The sequence below is a fragment of the Phoenix dactylifera genome, chromosome 6, assembly GCF_051530095.1.
Source record: "Phoenix dactylifera cultivar Ajwa chromosome 6, Ajwa_hap1_PhDact_Kaust_v1.1, whole genome shotgun sequence".
NCBI lineage: Eukaryota > Viridiplantae > Streptophyta > Magnoliopsida > Arecales > Arecaceae > Phoenix > Phoenix dactylifera.
The window spans coordinates 26,145,876-26,171,135 of NC_143195.1; the positions used below are offsets into that span (position 1 = coordinate 26,145,876).

The window sequence follows — 25,260 nt, forward strand, 5'->3', positions numbered from 1 at the left end:
AGTGAAATCTCTAGACTATGGGCTGGTATGAAGAACCTTTGGGCAAAGACTTTCTATCGGGTATGTTTGGTGAAAGATGACTTTTGCACCGAGGAGTGCGGTACCATCGTGGATAGCTGCCATATCATCTACTCAAAGATGGGTAGCTCTCCTTTATCACCACGGCGTGCTATGTATAGCACTGATGGTGCCTTGTTGTATTTGAGAAATGAATCGGAGCTGCCCATCTTTGAGATGTAGTGGCCATCTATAATCTTACTGCACTCTATAATGTGCACTGTAGAGGATCTAAACTCATGTTTGGTTGCCTCAATGTGGATGCGTAGTAGCTACTATGTTGAAGTAATATTAGCCCTCTACTAGTTGAAGTTGCTTCCCATATTTTTTAGCCCGGTTCTTCTTACTGTGGGAACTCGTTTTCTGTCACACTTTAGGCCACTTTAGAACAACCACATGCCTGAAGTCACCTCTTGCATAAATGGCCTTTTATTTTTGCTGCAACAGATAACTCATACACTTTTAGTATAGAGTGCTCTAGGTAGCTCCCCTTCTCCGATCCACAGGGTTTTCTTGGAGTGATTCGCTACGTACGAGGCCACCCAATCTGTGGTGTTGCATAAATGGCTTCGAGTGCCCACTTATGGCTAACCAAACAAGACTTATAGAAGACATTTTGGAGGAAACCTTGGTGGCCTCATTGTTTGAGCAGATTATTTGCCCCTCTTTTTGAAGAAGGAAAAGACAAAGAAGGAAACTCATTTATAAGTCCATTTTCATTATTATTGAGATCTCCAGATCGATTTCCTTTGTAAGAGTTTTTCGATACTTTATTGTTTGATTAGTTTAGAGAAGGTTGTGGTCCAGAAAAGTATTCTTTTGATCTGGGATCTTCTAGCAGTATCAAAAGAGAGACAAGAAACATTGTTTGATCAGTTTTCTCTTAAGGATTTTAGTCTTCATTTGTAATATTTTTGTCTTCATATTGTTTTCCCATAAAGGGAAAAATATTTTCTTTTGTTAACGTAGTTTCAGGTTCTGCATGCGTGTTGGACTTATTTGCGCTCAAGTCCTCACCGAGTGCACAGGTTTGGTTCTGTATGCACTGGCCTTCTAGAAATAAATTATCTCAAACATTTTCCCCCTTACTTCCCTAACATTTTTTCACCTGATTCAAACCTTCCCCAACCCACCTACGTTGCCATCCCTAAGCAAATCACGGTTCAAAGAACTACCTCAGCATTCATTATCTAACTAGATTTCCTAGAAATGTGGAGCTGAAGGGATAAAAAGACTAATAAGAAGTTCATGTATTGCAGCTGCTTGAGTATGCTTTTTCCTCATAGCCCCTCTCCTAACTCCAGCTAGTAGTTAAGATGCAGAACTTCTAATGTTCAGGTACATTGATGGCTGTAATTAGCAACATAATGCTTATAGAGCAATTGCTCAAATAGTCTATGCTTCTTTTTCTTTAAAAATACCTTGCAAACCTAAATATAGGATAAACTTTGGGGCAACTAATGTGATCAACTTTTTTAATCAAAATGACACCAGTTGGGCCTATAAGTTGATGATATTGATGGAAGGACATGTAAACTACATCATCTTATGCGAGTTTTGCCTGAACAATGGGACTTGCACATGTTTGAATAACCCTACAACGTTGGGAGGACTTTGTATCTTGTGGAGGAGGTTCATGATGCTTAAGATAGACAGGACACAAAGTGTAGAGGACCAATTGTGAGCCTCAAAATTATTAAAAACCTTATTAAAGGACCAATGAACCTCAAAATTGTTAAAAAACCTAACAATTTTGTCATGACCCGGTCTGAGGGTGCCATAGATCGAAGACATGGCAACTACCACACACCTAGAAGATACAGCTCTATAAGTATGCAAGGCATTCAACCTGTAAATCAATCATATATTGAGTTAAAAAAAAAACTAAGCACCCCAATATATAATAACCTAATAATTCCGAAACCATCCCAAAAACTATACCTAAATTAAATCATAAAGTTCTAACTCTATATGGCTTTCAAACCTTCAACCTAACTAGAAATTCTCAGATAACTTTCAATAAAACAAACTCCAAAGATAACATCAGTCCATATTGAATACCAGGCCTTGTTTTAATCATACTCTCAAAATCACACTTGCAAAATGAGAAAACTCATGATAATATGCTCACCAACCTAGTAAGTATTCCCCACATATTCCTAAGAATATGTTTAGTGTCAAATGATATGTGTAAGAAAATAAATTTTTTATACATGTATAAAAAATACTATAAGGAATATAACCAAATAAAAATATTTATACTCTTCTGAAGTTCTAAAACTAATACCCAATTTTGATATTCCATGGACGAGTCCATAATATAGGTATCAGTAAATGTAACTTATTAGCAGCCATTATTACGTTTATGCCCTATGACCGGGTATCGATAGGACATGCTTATACCGGTGACTAAATATCAACAGTGTCATACTTACACCCTATGACTAGGTATCTATAAAACATGGCTAGTTAATATGATTCAAACCCAAGCCATATACTTTTTTTGATGATCAAGCCACATACTCAATTGATCAAGTGTTCTCATCCACCTCTTATCATACAGACAATTAGTTATCAAGTATTGCATAGTAGAGTTACAGTTCAATGAAAAAATATTAATTCTAATCAGAGTATTCAAAACACAGCTCCCTAAAAATCACATTAGAATACTACAAAACTAAGCTGTGTTTCAATCAACTTCAAAACTAGTACTCTGTTTTGTCTTACTCTGCGTACCAGGTCACTTTGATATTTCATTCGACAAATCAAATAATCTTAAAAATTCTTTAAATTTTGCAAGATTAAAATTCTATAAGTTCATAACACATCCCTAAATCCTAGGTTAAAGTTCTTAGCAAAACTTAGGTGATAAATTTTTGAATAAATTTTTGAATAGATAAAGATAGAATTTGTGTACGCAGAGGCCATAAGCGTCTGCATCCAAAATTGTTCACGTGGTCCCATGCGACCCCGCTGGTCCACTCGCCTTTCCTGGGCCGCTCCCAGGTTGGCTCTAAATGGGCCAGGCCTGGGTCTCACCAGTTCAAATAGTTTTAGATGATGCTAATCCAAGCTGTAATTAAATAATCCTCTTATCCAAGATAATGTAGGAAAAGTGCAGCAATATTCATTGCCCGAACCAAGTTAAGACCTAAACTAGGGTCATCAGTATTTGGTTCAAAGTATATGAATAGGTTGGAAACTTAGTTGTAGAAGACTTGAATGAAGATCTAGCTTCCTGTATAAGGCCATCATTTGCGTCTATCAACTCTATCTCCTCTCTCACCACCCATCACAATTATATGCCCCGGCAAGAACTGACATATCAACAGACACCAGTTTGCTATGTTAGTCAGTCATGTCCCTGGACGCATTACTCTACCGCATTAGTTAGCTACGTTAGTATTACCAAACACATCAGTTTGTTGTGTTAACTTTCTGATTTGCCACATCAGTTTCTAAACTACTATGTCAGTTTCTGCTCTGCCATATCAAAATCTATATTATCACATTAGCTTGATACATTAGGTTGCCATATTGGTTTCCGAGTTATTATGTCAACTCCTAATCTGCTATATCAACTTTTGAGTTACTATAACAACTCGTGTTCTACCACATCATGTTTTGCACTGCCACATAGCTCTTGATCCACTACCACGTCAGTCTCTAAGCTGCTATGTCAGCTCCTAGTTTATCACGTCAGCTTCTGAACTACTACTTTAGCTTTTGTAGTACATCAGTTTCTAGGTATATTTGTAATCTAATTTTCAAACTCAAACTGGCACCTACAGTACCATTTTGAGTTTGAGGAGGATGTTAGCATAATTTTTAAAATCATGTAACAACTGCATCACCCATAATTTTTTTTATATTATTATTGTGTTCATATATCATCCTATATTATTCTTTTTATATGGAGTCTGTACAATATATATAACTTCTGAGATGTACCGAATGTAATAAAAAAAATAAAATTATTTTTCTCTTTTTTTCTCTTGTATTCCTCTGTAAATATTTTAACACTTAGAGTGCCTCAATATGACACAATCATCCTTTCACAAAAGAAGCTAATACGCCACCCGAGAGGCTGGGAATGGAGTCCGAATTTGTGACGTTTTTCTACCTGGAGGTGGGGGGTGGGATACCCACCGGATAGATCAGTTGTTCGGGGAGCTATTGCAGAGCGGATTCGGTCGCTCCCAATTTCAGGGCACCCTTGCCTTGATGTCAGGGCGTGGAGCTCTTCCTGCAGCCTTAGGGTCAGAGTAGCCAACATCTGCAGTGTTGTCCAGGATTGGAGAGAGTTGGGGGTGGACCTTAGATGGATCTGGCGATTCGGCTTGCACCCCAGAGTGGCTTTATTTCTCTAGAAGTTCGCTTGGGGGAGGCTACCAACTAGACTATTGCTATTCGAGAGGGGCATTGGTATCCCCCCTAGTGCCCTGAGTATCAGTGTTAGGAGGGTTTGGAGGCAGTTGAGGTTTTCCATGGTGCTTTGGTGTCATGTGGCGGCCTTTCTCCAGATTATTCGTCGATTGGCGGGGGCCTTACAGTCCAAATCGGAGGTAGTGCAGACGATCTATACTACCTATGAGATCTGGCTTGCCAGAAATGCATGGACTTTTAGGGAGAGATGCCCCCCACCGGAGGTGCTGGTGGAGAGGGCGCGACTGTTGGCAATGGAGGCCTCTTAAGCCATCTAGTCGGATAGACCTTTGACAGCTTGGAATATCTGGGGCTTCTCATCTACTCGTGGAGCGTCTCGCTTGGTGTTTTTCATCTGTAAGCCCCCACCCCCGAGCTTCCTCAAGGTCAATTTCGATAGATGTGTCCTGCAGGGCGGCAGGAGGGGAGGTGCGGGCTTCGTTGTTAGGGGCCCGAATTCTAGAGTGATCGCAGTCGGGGGCTGCTAGTTGTTCGACATCTCAATGCCAGAAGCGGAGCTGAGAGCGGCCTGGTCTGGATTGTGCTATGTTTGGCATGCCTTGCAGGGGAGAGAGGTCCTTCTGGAGGGCGAATCTGCGACAGTCATCGGATGGATTCTGCAGGTTTCGGGAGGGAGGGGGGTCAGCTATTACCACCCACTTCTGAGAGATATTCGGGCCATGGTTAGTAATAAGATGGGGGTTGGAGGATATTCTGCTCTCCATGATATTTTGCTTTTTGACTTTCTTGATTGTATCCATACACGTTATGTAGGATACTACCATTTTCAGCAAAAAAAAAGTCTCATAGGGTTAATCAATGGGGGTTGGAGGCAGTGTTTCATGAAAAATTTTCGCTTTGGCCCCTCCTTTTTTTTTTGGGTCAAAACGGCATTTCATTTTCAATAAATCAAGATTGAGTACATCCTGCCAAGTCAAGAGAAAGTAAGCCATGCAACAAGTGGGAAACACATGCAAGACTAGTTCAGATGACGTCCCCAGAGTGACGAGCCACATATGAGGCGACCCAGTTTGCAGCTCTGTTCACCTCACGATACACATGATCAATCTAGACAGCTAACATCTTTTGAACCAGTCTACGAGTATCCCAAATCAAAGGATGGCCATCACCATATCTATCCACTCTCTGTATCCAGTCAATCACCGTGGCAAAGTCCCCCTCAATGCACAATCTGTCGACCCCCAACATACATCTCGCATTCCGGATGCCCTTCCAGACAGCTCGTAGCTATGCCCCAACAACCGTCAATCTTGGTGTGCTCCGACCTCCAGCTACAATCAATCTACCATGCTTATTCCTAATAACAAAGCCCACTCCTCCGAAAGCTCTATCCATAGCTTTGGCCCCTTGGTATCACATTGGTTTGCAATTTTTTCTTGCACTTGGGTACGGCCGGGACTGGGATAACCCATCATTGTTCTTTGGTAGTCCTTGGAGAGAGTGGATCTCCTGCGGTTAAGATGTTGTAGCCTTCTTAATGGTGATTCGGACCCAGTGCTTAGAAGACATGTTCCAGGTGCTCGTGGTTAGCATAACCACTACAAGAAAAGTGAGATTTCCCGATGCCTTTTTTCCGACGCTATGGAGAAGCGTCGTAAAAGTTTAGTTCAGCGCCTGACTTTGCCGACGCTTATAAAAAGCGTTGGTACATTTTGAGAATCGACGACGCTTTAGAGCGTCGGCAAAAGTCTGGACCTAAGACGATGCTTATAAGCGTCGTCAAAGGCCAAATCCCTTCAAAATCGCTCGCTTCCCTCCCGATGCCCTAGCTGATCCTGCGCCGACATAATCCCTTAAAAATCTCTCCTCTCCCTCATCCGAAGAGCAGATCCGCGGAAGACGATGGAGGGCGCCTCGGAGGAGCTCGAGCGTTGAAGCCGCTACCTCAGCTCCCGATGAGAGAGGAGCGGAAGATAATGGAGGGCGCCTCGGAGGAGCTCGAGCGCCGAAGCCGCTACCTCAGCTCCCTCATCCAGCGCACCAAGCTCAAGCCCGACGGCGAGCCGGAGAAGAGTCGCCAGCAGCCGGCGAAGCCCGACAAGGAGAAGCATCGCCCCACCGTCAGCGGCGGGAGAAGAAGGAGGAGGAAAGGGATGGGGTTGTCGATGGCGGCGAGGATGATGCGCAGGAGCAGTGGCAGAACGTGCGGGTGAGGGCTCGCGCTAGCCCTCAAGAAGGCACGCTATCTCCCCCTCCTCTATTTCTCAGATTCGTTTTTTCCGCAGAAATTTGCTAGCCAGCTTTTACCTCCGCTTCCTAAACCCTAATCCTCCGTGGGGACGGAGAGTGTTACATAAGGTTTTTTTTTGTGGGGACTCTGATTCTTTGTTTTTCGGTTACTAATTATGTTCGGATTAGCAGCTGAGGATGGAATTGGTTACTAATCAAGTGGCTCGGAGGTAGCTGGAGAAGGAGATCGTGAGAGAGGAGAGGGAGTTGGGTCCTCTCCAGAGAAAGAAGGGGAGCCAGAGAGCTGAGAGAGAGAGAGGCTCTTCATTTCTGAGAGAGACTCTCCTCTCTCGGCAGGAGCCGCAGGACATCTCCCATCGGGGTTGGGGCGCGACTCGCGAGGGCGAATCGGCGAAGAACGCTTCTCGCGCCGGCAGGTGGAAGTAGCTATTCTTGGCCTCTTGGGTGAAGCCCCCGCCGGCTCCTCTTCCCGTAGGCCCCCGCCGGCGACTTCTTCTCCCAGTCCATTGGAGTATGTTCTGATTCTTTATGGAAAAATATTTTTTTTTAAAAAATTTAAGGCTAACGGCGACGCTTATAAGCGTTGGCTTTGGTACTTTTAGCGACGCTTAAAAGTATCGCTAAAAAGCGTCGTCAAAAATCAACCTTTTACGACGCGTTTCAAAAGCGCCGGGACAAATTTTTCCCACTCAGGTATAGGCAACGCTTCAGCGACGCTTTGCATAGCGTGGGGTGGGTCTTTACCGACGCTTATAAGCGTCGGCAAAAGATGTAAAAAACGTCGGGAAATCTCACTTTTCTTGTAGTGAACCCAGATGAATCTGGCTAGAATTTTGCTGTTTATTTGATCAGTAAACTAAATTTGGCTGGTAATTTGCTTTTTATCTGAGTAAATCTTATCCAAGAAGACATCACGGAGAGAAGCTTTCTTTCTTTTTCTTTTTTTTGGTTTTGCGAATAGTGAGTGATGCGGGATTTACACCCCGTCACTAGCAGAGCCCACACACCAGCCGAGCAGCAGAAGAGAGAGTGTCCCCCAGAAGGTATTGTCCGCTTTGGGTCCGATTCGGGGGTCGAGCGTACCCGGAGCCCTCTTCACGGCGCCTCACGGTTTTGCCCCACAAAAGGCGCCTCCTTAGGGAAGGGTGATTGAGCCCCCCATTTTATGGCACAGACCTTCCCGCTACACGGCCGATGTGGGACTAAATTCGGAGAACCCCCCGTAACACAACCCCCCCAGCGGGGAGGTCCTGTGCCCGGGTCGGCTTCTTGCTGGATAGGCGGAGGGCCGAGGCCCTTCCTCTAGCGCCATCTGATGCGGGATTTACACCCCGTCACCAGCAGAGCCCACACACCAGCCGAGCAGCAGAAGAGAGAGTGTCCCCCAGAAGGTATTGTCCGCTTTGGGTCCGATTCGGGGGTCGAGCGTATCCGGAGCCCTTCTCACGGCGTCTCACGGTTTTGCCCCACAAAAGGCGCCTCCTTAGGGAAGGGTGATTGAGCCCCCCATTATATGACACAGATCTTCCCGCTACACGGCCGATGTGGGACTAAATTCGGAGAACCCCCCGTAACAGTGAGAAGCCTCTATTACTCGATGCGCGTTTGTAACATGGTACACCAGTTATTACTGCATCATTTCTGGCCAACAATCCCTCCAGATTTTCCAGCTAAAAAATTAAAACAAGTTGTAACTTGTATTACCCGTGATGTTTTTAAAGAAAAAGAGTTGAAAAACACCTCTATTTTTCTGACCTCAAATGAGGTAGGTAAGTTCCGGAATGCTTCCGGCCAAACTAAGACACCCCTCCTCCTGCATCAACGGTGTTACCTGTTCTTATTCTTTAACTATAAATCTTAGGCAGCTGGTAGAGAGAGAGACTTTGTTATTTATTCATTTAGTGATATGACTATTGGGCCATACAGTCTAATGTCGTGCAGCTCTCGATGGACGCCGTTAAAACATAGACAGCTATTAAACAAAACGATTTATAAGTATACTTTTTGATAGTCATCCATCTTCTAAAAACTATCAAATGCTGTACAGTACTCTACAACTATGGTTGCATGCTTATCAGCCTATATAATATTATGTATGACCCCCTTTTTTCTCATTGTTTTGATAAAGAAGTACAATATCTTTGTTATAACGATGGAAGACATGCATCTCCCATCACTCTCAAACCCTCTTGATAATAATATATATTGAAAACATAGAAATGGAGAAACATATACAATATCAGATTCCCTTCTCACAACTCCTCGGAGAAGCTTTATGGTTTCTCGTGTCCCCTTGTGTCGTTGCACGGCATGGAGCCAAGAGTGTGAAAGTTGACGTACCGACTTGGGGCCGATGGGGGTGGCTGGAAAACCCTTGGCTTGCACCCCGTAATCTCCCAGCTACGGAAGAACCGATGCTTGCGACGCGGGTAAGGTCGCAACTTTGCATACTCCCGATGCTTTGAATTCACCGGCCTCATAGCGGTTGCAACACATAACGAGCAATTCCCGACAACTCCGAGCCCTGGAGGAGACGAGAGTATGAAAAAGAGGAAGGCCATGGCGAGAAGAGCGGACATTTGAGTAAGCGCTGGTGGCCTGTAGTTCCTTTTGTTTTTCGGTGTAGGGAGGGAAGGAGGGGGTTAAAAGAGCTTGGAGTTTGTGGGAGGGAGGGCAATGGTCTTAAATAGACTCGTGAAGACAGGCCAGCAAGGGACGCCACAGCTCATTGTGGAGCCGAGGGCCTCCTCTTTTGCTCTTTCTTCCGGACCATGCAGGTGGGAGGATACCCGTGTCCTCTTTACTGCCAATTTCCTTTGGCTATGTCAAAGTCACTCCTAGGGGTCCGAAATTTGTCAACTAATCTGGCTTTGAAGCAATTGCAGTAGACACCACGTCGGCATAGGGCTCCCATTTGATGCACATCAAAAAATCCTTTTGCTGCAATGCAATCTATAAGAATTGGTTCTGATGGGGGAAAATTCAATGAAAACTTTTCATGCATGCATCTTTTTTTTCCTCCTCTTTTCTAGGCAAAATGGAGGAAGGAAAACCTTCCTCCCAACTTCATACACTAAATATTGAGTGAGAGTGCTCTGAAGCATTTGCCATTGCATATGGGATGAGATATCGCAATTTAAGTGGACCATCGGAACCTACTCATGGTCCATATAGCATGCATGCATCTTTGCTGCTTGTGCTTGTAGCTAGCTAGAATATTTGAAATCTCAAATTTATCTTATTCTTAAGTAAATATTATGATTGGAGTAAGCATTGCCCAGTATAATTTTGTTCCCTGGTCAGCATATTTACTAGACGGTGATGCTCTATAGAGATTTTTTTTAGTATTATTGTATTTTATTGATTAGTCGGTTAATTTTAAGAGTTTAAGCTAATAGGGAATAGGACAACAATGTATGTCAGATTTAACAGGTCTCATTCATGGAGGAGGTTTAAACTCATGACTTCCAGTAATCCAAGCTTTAATACCATGTTACTTAGCAAATTGATTCAAAAAACTAAAGCCCATTGAAAAGAGGTCAACAATATACATGAAGATTGGCATATCGGAAAGTAACAAGATCTTTCATCATTCGTAGTACTATAATACTTGGTGTTAAATAGTTCAAAACAAAATGTCAATTTCAAAAATGATAATTTTGACCAGTCAACCATATAATCATATCATGACATGCATGCATGCAAGCCATGTGGCATAATTTTTTGAAGCACATGCGTAGAAGAATACTAATGACAAATCAATTAAGTTTCACTTCATTTTTTGGTGTGAATTCACTGTGATAAAACAAAATTTTCAGCCTATAAACAATCGCTCAACTAATATGAAGATTATATTTTGATTCCCAAAAGTTAGAAACCATAAAGTCTGCCATCTAGAGGGTTAATAGAAGAGCTTCACATTGATTAGTTACATGATATTTTAAGAGTTTACTTAGCAAGTAGATGATTACTACATAGTTTCGCTTATGCTTTTCTTGCTGCATGTCAGCCCTCAACTTGTCTATTTCCAGTTCTCTGCCCATACTTGCTTTTGACAAAACAGTTAGCTATCATTATTTAGCTTGTTGGGTTGACATGAGAAATTATATCCCGCACCGTAAGTACCATATGGCCATGCACTACATCAATCACGCCCTTCATTCTTACTGATCTCATTTATTATGCGCTCATCTTGATAATAATTAGCTTATAAAACTGAAATAAGATGATTGATGCGGTGAATAGCGAGATTGGTGGACGTGGTGCATGATATAATTTCTCCTAGCAAAGATCAGATAAAAAAGTCAACCTAAATCTATGCTCATGTGATGGGGCATTAGATTATGAGACCAGAACTCCATAAAAACTTCCACGGGCGGCTTGACCAACCTGTCAGCGATTAGCTTTACACATCATCCTCACTTCATCTCGTGCCACGGGTCCCATATAAGACACGTGGGTGAATCTGGACGGTGCTTAGCTCGTAGTTGGAAAGAGCTAGCTTGGATACTGGAAATCTTTGCCCATTAACTAAGGTTCGCATTCAATTTAAGGGGCAATGCAGCTCATCCTCTCAGTCCAAAGCTAGACGGTGATGGGGACTCGGCTGTACTTTGGCAAGAGTTCCAACCTAGAAATTCCATGCATGTGAAAAAAAAAAATCATCAAAACTTCTAAAATAATGTAATTAATATAAAATATAGAAAATTAAAATTAAAGAATACGAGTTTACTAGAAAGTTTATGTGTTCATTCATGGGAAAACAAGGACAGAAGATTCCAAGTAGCCATCGCTTAACTAGTTGGCACCCTCCTCCACCAAAGCCTATATGATCGTTGCATCTTTCCATGGTATTTGTGTTAAAAAAAAAAAACGAACAAAAGTTACAAGGGCAACAAAGGATAGCATAAAATCCATAAACAATCCAGGTAATATTTGGTTTATACAAAATGAGGAGATTAACTCCACCTACTTCATTAAGCAATCGTGAAAGCATAGTAAAGTCAGAGAATATTATTACTCCGATTATCTGATCAGCTCATAATAAGAGGTAAATGACAATAGAAGAAATGTAATGTATACAAGTACGTAGTTCCTTACACAATTGTGCGTATAACTCCACCTTGCTTTGTTCACAGGCTAGCTACTGAAATAAATGGTGAGATAGAAAAAGAACGAAAAAGTAGTTTTCTAGTCAAAAAAATGTAACAAACGTTGTACCCCCTTTAATAACTATCATGAAGTAATGCACGATGGGCTATCCAAGCCAACGGGCATGATTATTGCAGCTGTATTCAAACAAGCCTTCAGGGGTAACAAGTGGTATACCTGTTAGTTATGCTAAGCTATATATATTATGCAAAATTAGGGCTTGATGAACCATTCTCAAATTGGCATTTGGGAACTCGATGGGTCTAGTTTGTATCTTTCACTCAAAATAAGCATTCACCTTCCTTCATATGAAACAATCGTTGGATCACCCACCACATAGATCTAAAAGCGATTCGAACTTCAGCATTCGCCATCGGCACATATCTCATAGCAAGCAATTGATGATCCAATAATAGATTCATGTAAAGGAAGGTGAATACTTCTTTCATGCGAAAGATACAACCCTGACCAAACTTGATATGTCTCTTTCCTCAATGGAAACTCTATCGAGCTCCATCTCTAACTACCCTATTACTTGTTTTGTTTACTTAAACCCGAGGTTTCTATGTCGTTGTTCTCATCTCACCTACAACTATCCTTGATTTTTAAGCCTATGATTAAGACGTGTATTTAGTCCCATGTTGGTTGTGTGCCGGAGATAATTTAGGTACTTATATAGGACCAAAAAATTCAAATAACATATTTCGACTAGCTTTTCTTAAGATAAGATTCTGAAATATTATAAATAGTATCAGAGCAAATGTAACTTATGATAGATGTGGATTAGAGGACATTGCAATGTGGGCCTTCTTGAGGTCGACAGCAAGTTGATTGTGAATTTTAATTGGATTCGATTGGATTTGAGCTCTTAGCTTGGCAAGAATGCCAGAACGTAAATGGGAAGAGTACATAAGAACTCATATTAACATCTATTTAATTCTACATTAATATACATTGGAGAAATCTTAGGTATTTATATACAAGACCAATGAACTTAAATAATATGTTTTCGGTAGACTTTTTTGATAAGGTTCTGCGCTGGTAAACCGAGTAAGAGTATTGTGGTGGGTGTCAGAACAAATATATGCTAACCACTACAATGACCTATTGAAATGAGTTAGCAATGGCACTTAAATAGTTGCAGATGGTTTTCTAAGCACAAGAACAACCACAGAGGCACTTGTAGTTGACCTAAAGTGTACCATTGTTGCATAAGATAGGAGAGGTATGAGGATCCGTGCGGGCGTGTATTTAGTTCTACATCTGGGTGGATCTTGGATACTTATACAAGATCAAGAAACCCAAATAATACCTCTCGGCTAACTTTTTTGAGTAAAATCTTGAGTTGTTAAAAATAGTATCAGTGCAGATCCGACCCATAGCTTATGTGGAATGGGAAATACTGCAGCATAGATCTATTGGGACTAACCATGGATTGATCATGGTATTTGTGATTATATTTGAATGGATTTGGACCTTTGGCCTACCGAGAATGCCAGAGCTTAAATGGGAGGAGTATATGAGGACTCATGCAGTATCTGTTTAGTCCCACATCAGCTATACACTGGGTGAGGTCTATAAGATGTATTCTCCTTCATTTTCTTAATGAAGTGAGTGGGGCTTATCCACCCCCTTTTTCTTAAGGAAAAAGTGGGTAGAAATATTGGCCTCCTCGAAATCTATCTTTCTCCAAGAAGGGCGAAATGAATGGAATTACTCAACCCCGTAGAAAATTAAGAGTTCGGTGCAGGGCCTCACTTGTGAAGGCATAAAATCTGAGAATTTTTGGCACCTGAAAGCTTCCTGCAGGTAATTGTTAAAAAAGAAAGGGGAAAGCTTCGTGCTGGTAGAGTAAGTTGGTGAAAGATCGGTGAAAAAGCACGAAGTTCAGCGAGCCTTTAGGGCTATTCTTATGCCAGATATAAAATATCAAGGATATCTTTGCTCCAACTCCAGACCTAGCCGAGCAAAGCAATGGAATTGCAGGTAGAGGCCATATCAAACATGGGAACCAACAAACGAGCTATGTCAAGCATGACGCATACCCAATTCGGTTTTCTTTCAGATTTAAGCTTGGGTCCAATTAGTCGAGTCAGGTCAAAACTGAAAAAAAAATTAAAAACTACCAAATCATTCAGGTATAGTTGGTTAACTACAACCCAAACCCAACCTAATACATTCAGCTTCAGGTTGAGCCTGGTTCAGGTTCGAGTCAATCTTAGATAAAATAAGTATAATGCTTTATATATTTAAGATTCAAGTCAATCTGGGCTCATTTGGTTCGCAGGAAGTATTTTTTCTTCTTAAGAATATGATTCCTGAAAAGTAGATTTTTAAAAAGATGTTTAGAAAAGTACTTTTAGCATGTTTGGTTGACCATGAAAAAGTGACAAATTTCTAAAATGTTTATGTTTGGTTGACCATCCACTTTTCTGGAAAAGTTATATATAATTCCTATTATACCCTTAATAAAAATTAGGCATTTAATATCTTTTTAATGCTTCTTGAATGCTGAAAGATCTTTTTGGAAAAAAAATAAAAATTGAGTGATTCCCACCTCATAGAAAAGTTACTTTTCCATTTTTCTCATGGAAAAGTAACTTTTTCATATTTTTCATGGAAAAGACTTTTCCATAAAATGAGAATCATATTTCCATAGAAATACAACTTTTCCGTCTCTCTTCTTTGAAAACTAAAACCAAACAAGAGGTATCTCATTACTTTTCCGTTGACCACACTTTCTCCCCCTTCTTCTCCCGCGAACCAAATGAGCCCTCCAAGTAATATTGAGATATTACTTAGAACTGAAAAAAAAAAGGTCATAGTATTCTCTCTACCACCCAGAAAACATGGTTTTAGATAAATTAGTAACACTAATATAGTGAAATTATACCGCTCAATCTCAAATTGAACCTTCAAAAAAAAAGTTCGGTCTTAGTGCAACTATTAACAGTAATATCATCAACAAAATACAACTTAGTCTAAGTTGAGCCTTCAACTACATGAAATAGCATTAATACCCAATTTGCATATTCAAATATGTGTACAAGGTTAGTCCTACAGTGCTTAGAAATTTTGTAGTCATGCACTTTTGAGCTGATTCCGAGCTGGCTGGACCAGCTTAACCAGGGTCATCTAATATTTTACACATTTCAAACCTGTTTACGCAGCATTTCAGGTCCAAATCAGATCGCAGAACAAAAGAACACAGCCCATTCAAAACATAGACTACAGTAACAATATTGATTTAGTCCATACCCATGAATAACTCAGCGAAAACACCCGTATAGACTTACAGAACTCCAGAGAAACGAACCCCAACATCATCTGAAGCCCAAAAGGCCAAATAAATAACGATTGTTCCGTTCTAAACTAATGGGCAATCGCAATGGATCTGCATTTGCAGTTTGGCCACAAAACACAAGAGTGCTGTCAAATTTCCTCGGTAATTTAACCAAACCCATAAAATAACTATGAATGACCAATCATCAGATTCACCTCTGGACGGGCTTATAGAGCACAACTGTAACATATTTTGAACGGAAACGATGGGTGATCGCCAGAGCTACAACTGATCTCGGGCTCTCTCGGTTCTCTATGTAGAGGTGGTTAAGAATAACATTCTGAGGCAATGGGAGACTGCTAGAATCATCTTGACTTGGCGGAAAGCCCAGCAAGGAATGCTGCAAATGAGGTGGGACCACTGGTGGCTCCGTAGCTACATCTTCATTTCCTGGAATGGGGTTGTTGTAGCTTGAATCTGGTGATCTTGGAACTTCGAATCCCACAACGGTCGCTCCTTCCTGTATCAGGATTATTCTCAGAACATAAACCAGATTAATCAGATATTTAGGAATCCTGCTGATCGACACTTACATGATCATCTCTATTTGGGCCATCCATGATTTAAGGTATAACTGACTAGCAGCACTGGGCAGCGATAAGCCTGCAAAACCATAAAATCTCTTTGTCAATCAAGATTAAGGCTATTATAAATGGAACAAATAGATGCAATCAACTTCATATACATTACAAAGATGAGACATAGTTTATGCAAATCTAGGATGTGATAGGAAAAAAGTAAATTTACCTTTTTTTTAATTGAATCTAATATAAGAAAATCTAACCTGCGTGGCAACTGGTACAAAAACAATTAATATGCATCTTTGAAGCTCATTCAAGCATGATCCACTCCATACCCAAAGAATGTGATCTAGTTTAAACAACTGAAGAAGAAAGCATATCTTACTGGAATCAGAACTGATCTTAATAGATTATACTTTTGGATGAACCATCATTGATGCCTCTTAAGGCTGGTTTGGTTGCAGAATAACCAGGAGTAGAGGAGTTAACCTACTCCTAAACCTCAACTCCGGAATGAATTACTCCATGTAGGATGGAGTAGTTTACTCCGAGTTGTGGAAAAAGTACCGTTACTTTTTAAATTCCAAGTTTAACCTTGAAATAAACAGACTAATTTTTTGGGATTCCCTATGCCCAAGCACATGGCTGCCGGCTCCTAATATGGATTATTTTTGGTCAATGTTGTTTGTGACGTTTGTCATACAACCATCAATTACACAGTTGCACCTCCTCTCTGTCTCCTCTTCCCATCCCCTTCTTTGGCCATCGACGACCATCAGTTATGCACTTCCAACTCCCCTCAACCTCCTCCACCCATCCCCTTCTTTGGCTATCAAGATGAGCTTCCACCATCTCCATTTGATATCCCTTGCCTTTGCCATCAGCTTTGTGCTCCACCACCTCTCCTCCTCTAACTCTATTTTGTTTCCCTAACTCCACCACTAGCATCACCTCTCCCATGCCTCCATCCCCTCATTTCCCTGCCCTGGCACTCCGCAATACCCTTTCACTGCCTCCTTACTCCGCCTCCACCCTATTCCCCTTCCTCAGCCATTGACGACACATTGACCACCTCTATCTGCCTTTGCCCTATTCCTTTGACCCATCCATCAGCAATGCACTGCCATGGTCCTTACAAGAGGAGACGGTAGCAAAGGACATTGATGATGTTGGAAGCAGAGAATGCTAGGCTAGAGCAAAGGACCTAGCATTTGGCAATCACAAGGAGGCTAAGGGCTGTTTGTTTGCTGCAATTGGGCGGGTTGCAACTGCCACAAAGATGCCCCAAAATTGGCTTAGTTTCAAAATGTAGAATCTATGTAGAATCACCACTTAGCAAGGTTATTAGGACAAAGATCTCTCTCTTAGGCAGGGCACCAAATCCATGTATCTTTACCGATTAACTAATTTCTCGGTGCTGGAGTTGATCCTAAAGAGATAACATTTCCTCATGAATTTATCTTGAACCACGACCTTTTGGCTCAACTTTATCCTAGTTTTGCCAAAGGAACAACCCCCCGTTTTCACCTTAAATTGGTCAAAATATGCGGACTTCGTCAGTTTTTGCAGAGGATTAGATCCAATCACAGGAGGCCTATGGTTGAGCAATACTGCACAACAACATTTAGCTATTGCTAGTCTTTTTCTGATCACTGGTTATATGTAAAAATTGCAAGCATTTGAAACAACCATTTGGATGCTTGCAATTGCAGGCTGCATTTGAACAGCAAACAAGGGGTCAAATTTTGTAATGGAACTGCTGGAAATTTGGCAACAGTTACAATTACAAGATTTGTTGCAATTGGAATTAGCCCTAAAAGGAGTCCCCTCATCACTCTGTAACCCTTGATAATAAATATAACTTTTATTTTAATAAACATAATATAAAACATACGTTTATTATTATAATAAAATACATAATTATTTTAATATCAAGTCAATTTTATATTAATGTATTATTATAATAACTATTGTAACATTTTTATGATCATAATATACTTAATTATTTTACTGTACCATAATGATACTTATTATAATCTAAATATCATAATATATAATTATATTAGAATAACTATTATATAATAATTATCAGTTATTACAATAATACATCTTATGGAAAAATATATACAGATATAGATATATAGATATATAGAGATATATATGACAGTAATATATCAAACTATTATAATCTCAAATTATTTTATAATGATACAATTATTATTGTAAAAAATGTTATAATAATCTGATAGTAATTGAATAACAATATTACTTATTAATAAAGCATAAAAATCATATAATTATTATATTGCAATAAAAGTATATTATAATAAACAAATGGCAAACAAGATGGAGGTCAAAAGATATTTGAAGTTAGAAAGATCCAATATGCCGAATGGACATAAATAAAAGATTAACTTGAGATTTATCATGGATCGAGGGGATGCGAGATAGCCAAGATGTGGGTAATATCATGGGCGAAGGTGGACAACAGTGATGGGTTCGATCAATGATCACACCACCAAAAGTTGAAACGCCAAAGTGCTTGGTGGTGATGGATAGATAGTGGATTAGTGTCGGCGGAACCGGTACCGGGTTCTCTGGTGGGGCGAGTTAGTACAGGCCTGTGCTGTGCCATGCCGGGCCCGTACCAATACAGTAAAAGAGGCGGGGGAGAGGGAGAACGAGAGAGGAAAAAAGAGAACAGGGGAGGGAGGGAGGGAGACCGGTGGAAAAAAAATGTGATTTTTAAGTGAAGTCAGCAAGCGATTTGCCAACTTCACTTAAAAACTACGAAATTCAAAAAGCGGTCGGACCCCTGTTTTAAACGAAACAGGGGAACAGTCGTGGCTTCCCCTTGATGCCACCCTCCGCCGGCCTCCGCCACCCTCCGCCTCCCTCCCTCCCTCTCCATCTTCCTCCCTCTTCCGCTCACTCTCTCCTTTCCTCTCTTTCCTTCTCCTTCTCCACCTCTGGCAATGGTTTTTCTTTCCATTGCTGGAATTGGACCGATGGGCCGCCGGTACGGCTCAAAACGGCCGGAACCGCCCGATTTGGGATAGTTCCGCTGACTATGTAGTGGATAGTAGGATGCTATAGAATATCATTTTGGAAGTCATGGACAAAAGGGTGGGGGGTCGCAATTGTCCTATCCAAAGTTTGAAACTAGGGACAAGTAGAGAGAGGACTGTGTCCAATTCACCAGATAACCCTTCAACTTCATTTTAATCATCATACTTGCCATTAGTGCTAGCAATTGAAACTGTCTAGTACTCGTGCAATTGTAATGCATCTTGGTTACGCAATGTCGCAATGGATGATCGATATTAATTCAGATTTTTTTTATGCAGAATCTTCAACACACATTGTAATAGATGCCAAAAGATAATGATGGCAAGTGAAATGATAGCCAATGTTGATATGATTCATATAATAATGAATATCACTCTGGTTATCATAGTAATGGAAAAGGTGCATTTATTGCAAACCCTATATCAGCCAAGCTGACTGCTCAATCTATTGTGTGCTCTCTTCCATTTCTAAGTCTTACCTTTGTTATTATCTATTATTACTGACTCAATATATTGACCCCTTCTATTCCTAAGGTTCCTCATCTTCTGCTTCTAGCGAGTCCTGTCCACACCTTTTGGCTTTTGCCACCTTTACTTTCAAAAACTCATATTACTTTATAATAGGATAGTGCATCCCAATCCATATCTGGAGGTTCCTTGTACAGTCCATGATCTTGTAATCCCCTCTTCTATTGATGACCCCAAGCTGAATTTGATTTGCTGTTACACTTTGCACACAATTACCATAATTCATACCAATCCATTCGCAAGTACCATAACCAAAAGATATGCTGCCAAAAGACAAACAATCAGTAGGCTGAGGTATATAGGAGAAATTTCCCCTTTTGTCATTGGCATATCAATTCTCTTTATTTCCTTTATGCTAGAAATTACACTTGTTTATCGAGAAATACTAACTTGTCTAACTAAAAATAGTATCTAACACCACGCCAAAGATGCATAATAATTATTGATAAACAAGTCAAATGCAAGCATACTGAACAAATCTAAAATAGTCTAATACAAAAGCTAGCATTATCATAGGCCTGAAAGGTACAAAAGAAAACCGAAATTTAAGCAAGGCTACAACAAGCAATAATACGATTATTAAAATTTACCAAGACAATGGTTGATGGAATATTCTCCACATGTAAATGATAACAATTAATGAATAAACAATAGAATGCATGCTAAGCATAAGAGCATCTACATGTAAATGACGATAGTTATGAATAAACAATAGGAAGCATGCTAAACATTGAGGAAGGTTGAGAAACCTCATCACTAGAAAATATGAATAGGGTGTATTTGAAGATATAGTTGATATAACTGCAATTTGATTGATGGTGGCACCAGTTGTACAATTTCATTAAACTTAATATATTACAAAGCATAAAATTTCATATCAAAGAGATAGAAGTGTACTTCTCAAAAATCAAAGAAAGTGACAGAAGTGTAGGGAAATAAATATTGTTTAATAGACTTCAGTGATATAGACAGTATTTACATTACATGAAGTCTTTGGAAAAGGACTTCCCAGCAATTTTGGGTGTTCGTTTTGAAGAACATGAAATTAAGATCATCTCAGGCCAAGTTGGGTTAAAAGGACCAAGATTAGCTGGCCTGTTTGGGCCTAGATCAATTAGTTTCACTGGATCAGGCCAGATCAGTTTAGATTGGACCAAGCCAAGTTGGTTCAGTCCAATCTAGCCAAGTAGTCTATTTTACAAGTTTGGATAGAAGGGGCCTCATGAAATTTCCTTCCACAACCCCCACCTCTAGCCTGCTCGAGTTCACAAACTTGATTTGAGCACCAAAGTGGTTAAAGTCAAAGTAATTTTGAGGCCCCCCTTGGGATTCAATTGGAATTCTATCATGTTTCTGCTGGAACAAACACCTGAAGGCAATCAAGTAAACTGAAGCGGGCCTCTCCAGTTATTCAAAAACAAACATGTCATAAAGATAGGGATGCCAACAATGATGACCGCATAAACGTTGCCAATGTCATGCTTTTTATATATAAATTTATAATGTGCAGTATATCCTTATGTAGAATTCTTAATCTAGAAACCTACAGTCATACCTATGTTATTTAGTCTTCTGAAGTGATTCCATGGAGAAATACCTCAAAATAAATACACCGGTAGCCTTTCTATTTAACTTAAATATCAGGAAGCAAATTTTTTTTAAAGCAAAAGGTATATCTTTTAACATGAAAAGGAATTTCACTGCAATTCAAAGATGAGATAGACAGAAAGGCATGAAATAAAATTGAGAAAACAACCAGAAGATCGTAAAAAGACATTGTTTAAAAATGAGGATGTCATCCCCAAACCAGAATCATATACAAGATGATATTCTTCTTCAACAACTACCCTAATCTGTGATAGGGCTCTAATAAACTTTAACCCTTTAAACCTTCCAATACAGTAGCTTGTGGCACCATTTGAGAAACAATTAATAACTCAGAATTCACAAAAAAGGCTTATTTGAAGCAACCAAGTGGAATCGTTCCCTGCAAAGTATCTCCACATGTAGGTATGGGCATGGGACAATGATGCAGGACAGAGGGAGAAGAAGAAGAGGGGAGAGAAGAATAGAAAGAAAGGGGATATATCAATATTATGTATTTTCAATAATGCATACTGTATACTCAACTAACACAGCAATGGGTTTATATAGACAACCCAATATCCTAATAAGAGGCCAAGGCTCCATAAAAATAATTAAAATACTAAAACCCATATAAAAGTATATAAAATTTTAATGCTAGAGTCTGCAAAACTGTAGTTCTAGAGTCCATATAAAAATAAAATTCCCTAATTTTTATATTCACACCTAACAAAAGTGCACCTACTTTCCTTATTATTGGATGGGCCTCCATCAGCCGAACCCCCATTGCTATGCAATATGTAAGACAATTAATCCATGCTTGATTAGAAGGGATTAATGTATAAAATATTAAAAAAACTACAAAATACAAAAAGACAACACACAGTACTAAAATTTTTCACAAGAAATTAAGACACATTAGTCAAACACATAATTACCTTTTTAACATACAACATGAATCCCAAGTAATGCATGTCTTAAATAACTTAGAGAAGTGCAAAGGCCAACTCAAGGTACACTTCTGGTGTCAATATGCAATGTAATAGAAAGCGGTCACAAATCTTTTCCCCATATAATAGAGACGCTATCATCACTATGAATATCACCCTTTGCAAGATTTTCCAAAAATAAGAATCTTCATTAAAACTAGTCATAGTCTTGCTGGGGGTGACAGTAAAAGCTCTAAATTCCATACTTGCCACTTCAAATAACATTTCATTCACTGAAGAAATAAAATTGTTGAAGATCTGGCAAAAAGAAGATAACTTTTTCCTTTTCATTTTGAAGTTCCACAATATCAGATCTCAGAATTTAAATTAAGCATATCAAGCATGCAGAGGAGACTTTCCATATCCATAGCTTCCTCATCGAAGTGATTTTTCCTAAAAGTGATAGGCTAATTATCCCTTGCTAATCACCACATGCTGGCAATTTTTCAGCTGAATTTTGATAAAGATATTAAGAGAACAACCTGTAATATAAAATATCAAGAAATCTCTCCTCACCATTTATCCATACAAATGGCACTCCTATCCACACAAAGCTTCACTTTAGCACTCCTAACACCAAAACTGAAACGTTCAGATGCAAAAACAACAGTTTTATATCTCAACACCTTTTTCATAACCTTAGTTCAAACCATTCTGCATCTATGTTATCTGGACACTTGCGTCGAGCTCCAAAAGTCTATGTTAGCTGCGTATTTGAGTCGGATGAGTCTCTGATTCAAATATGTATGAGACACTTGGATACCTATGAAGTTCTTTGGTAGCCACTTTTAAAGAGTGGAAGAAAGCTGAACTCTTCCAACAATGAGCTTGATTCCCCATTTTGCAATATTAAGAGCAAGTAATTGCTCTTTTAGAAATTGGTCAAGGATGTAGGTGTTGAAATAAGTTTGCAAAATATTGTTCATATTATATCCTTAAGTTAATTGGGATGTTTAATTGAGAAACATGTATGTTGAAGAATCTTAACAAATTATATCTTGTAAATATTTTTTAATTTTTAAGTAGACAATGTTCAAAGATATAGATATAGAATTTAATTAAAATTATGTTTTATCCTATGTATCCCTGTATCTCCCCTTCCCTCTTGTCAAGTCAAATACTTAGATAGGTGTTTGAATTTGATTCTTATATCGGTGTCCATGCAACATAGTTCTACATTGTAGAATTGAAATCTTGCAACCATTTTTCATCTGGCTCTTCATAAAAATCCAATCTCCAAAGCCTTTTTGCCCCTTAAAACCCAAGGGGCTATACTCTTTCTCTTGACTCACGGTACCCATTTCACCTAGTAGCTGCCCTTCTTCTTATGATGATATTTGCAATCAAACTTTCAATATAGCCATTATAACACCATTGGAGTAGCTTGGAGATCGATCAATACTACTATAATAGGGTAGTTCTCCATACCAAAAAACACACCTTACTCTTCCAATTTGCCCCCATCATTCAGTGGTAAACCCATATATCCATAGAAAAGATGAGCAAATCAGCATTCATCATCATATTTCCTTTATCTATGTAATTCCAAATTTTATATACTTATTAGAAACCTTGGGTGTGCCAATATATAATGCTTTGAAAAATGAATATGACTTGAACTCAAACTAGCAAGCCTTTAATAATTATTTTTGTTAAAGAAGTGAAAGAGTGCCATATGCAATCCTTTAGGCTCTATTTGGCTGCTGAGAAAATAAAAGAGAACAAAGATAAATCAAAAGAAGAAAAGAAAAGAAAATCGAGTATTTTCTCATGTTTGGTTGTAGTAAAAAATTGGGGAGAAAATTGTTGAAAAAGTGGTTAAGATATTATGAAGTTAGCCTAAGCTACTTTCCCTGTTGTTATTTTCTCTCAAATTTGATACATTCTGGAGAAGAAAAATTATAGACGTGTTTGAGAACATTTTGGACTTCTATTTTATCTATTTCTCCTCAAATTTTCTTTTTTGTACCAAAAATGGAAAAGAAGATTCATTGCTAACAACAATTCTTTTCCCCCCTTTCGTAGCAACCAAATAGAGCCTTAACCTTGAAGTCCTTAACAAATTTTCTCAAACTCATGAACCCTTGCAATTTAAAAACACAACTAGAAGGGGAGAAAATATTCTAAATGAAAGATGGAAGAAACCACGAAATGCCATCGAGCTAAGCAATCATTTATGTGATTGAATCAAAGGAATCGAGTTGAAAACCTTGTCTAGCAAAAACAAATGTCACCTAGCAAGACAACCACAAAATCCATTTTATAAGACCTGCTCAGAAGGCAAAATAAACCTCAGCTTTTATTTAAAACAAGAGATCAACCATCTTTATGACATAAGTGCAGACCGCGTTCATTTGGGATCAACACAATGAACTACAAATGGCCCTTTGATCCCTTTAGAGCAGAAAGGAACCATCTTTATGCTAATATATTGTTAGCCCTCGCTAGAAAACAAAACGTGCTGACTGAAATCGAATAACCTTATAATTTCTCCCTTCTTTTACCCTTAAAAAGGATACAAACCGATGAGCACTAAGTTTACGACCCCTAAAATTAGAACGGATGCCATGTTCCGAATCCGACGACACCTATCCACTGATTTGAAGGTGAGGGAAACGGAGAGGTGACGAGAGATCAAACAAGGAGGGGCTCTTTCAAGAAGCGCCGTCGTATTAAACCGAAGAGGAACTCGAGCTTACCTTCAGAGGTGTGAACGCGAGAAGAACATCCCATCAGAAGCCAGCGGGGACAGACGACGAGAGAAGTGGCTCGGAGAGCGGGGTCTCCGGCGTGCGGTGGAGATGGCCGAGGGACGAAGGGAGGATGGCGAGGAGTCCAGGTCGCCGGAGTGCCACCGGAGAGGGCCGAGGCTAGGTTTCCGACGGTTTTGGGAAAGGGGGTTTGGAAGCTTTGGCGATTGGTCGATTGGAGGCTGGTATATGGTGGGGAATTTCGGGTCCGTAGAGCCAGACGTAACCCGAACTCGACCCGGGATAAGTCTGGCTTGGTGTTAGCTTAAATTCATTGAGATTGGATCGGGTCAATTCGAGTTGGACAGCGGCCAGGAGAGAGCTCCAAAGCGGGTCCGGTTTTTATCTAAACCTATAACTAAAGGTTTTCGAGAAGGGAGCAGACACCCGCTCCCCACGCAGAATGGTAAGGAATTGCAGCTCCTTTCAGATCGTGCATGTGTTCAGAAAAATAAATAGAGCTGTGGAGTGACTCGTCTTCTTTGTTACTCAACACTTGGAAGAGATCCTATATATATGTTATATAACTGCCCCTTCACTTTCACGCCACATCCTTTCTCTAGATTCTTCTGACTTTACCTCACATTATAGCTGTGTGAGCCGCCGTTATACCAAAAAAAAAATAATCAAAAC

At 39.8% G+C, this 25,260-nt stretch overlaps 1 protein-coding gene and 1 long non-coding RNA gene across 2 annotated transcripts; one reads left to right on the forward strand and one right to left on the reverse strand.

Moving 5' to 3' along the window:
- Positions 1-6,232: 6,232 nt before the first annotated feature.
- Positions 6,233-6,963, forward strand: LOC149753373 (uncharacterized). The gene is made up of 2 exons (XR_016395667.1): positions 6,233-6,680; positions 6,865-6,963. It is a non-coding gene; the product is annotated as an uncharacterized LOC149753373 (long non-coding RNA).
- Positions 6,964-15,039: 8,076 nt separating this feature from the next.
- Positions 15,040-24,915, reverse strand: LOC103710914 (SNF1-related protein kinase regulatory subunit beta-3). Its single transcript, XM_008796843.6, has 3 exons — positions 24,577-24,915; positions 15,721-15,790; positions 15,040-15,647 (listed from the first exon to the last, which is right to left on the reverse strand). Exons 2-3 carry the CDS (start codon positions 15,745-15,747, stop codon positions 15,339-15,341), a joined length of 336 nt encoding a protein of 111 aa, XP_008795065.4. The 5' UTR covers positions 15,748-15,790; positions 24,577-24,915; the 3' UTR covers positions 15,040-15,338.
- Between the last annotated feature and the right edge of the window lie 345 nt (positions 24,916-25,260).

Coding starts and splice junctions, on each gene's coding strand:
- LOC103710914 (XM_008796843.6), bottom strand. CDS start 15,747: ATGGATGGCCCAAATAGAGATGATCAT. Junction 15,648..15,720: donor GCCCAAATAGAGATGATCAT/GTAAGTGTCGAT, acceptor ATCCTGATACAG/GAAGGAGCGACCGTTGTGGG.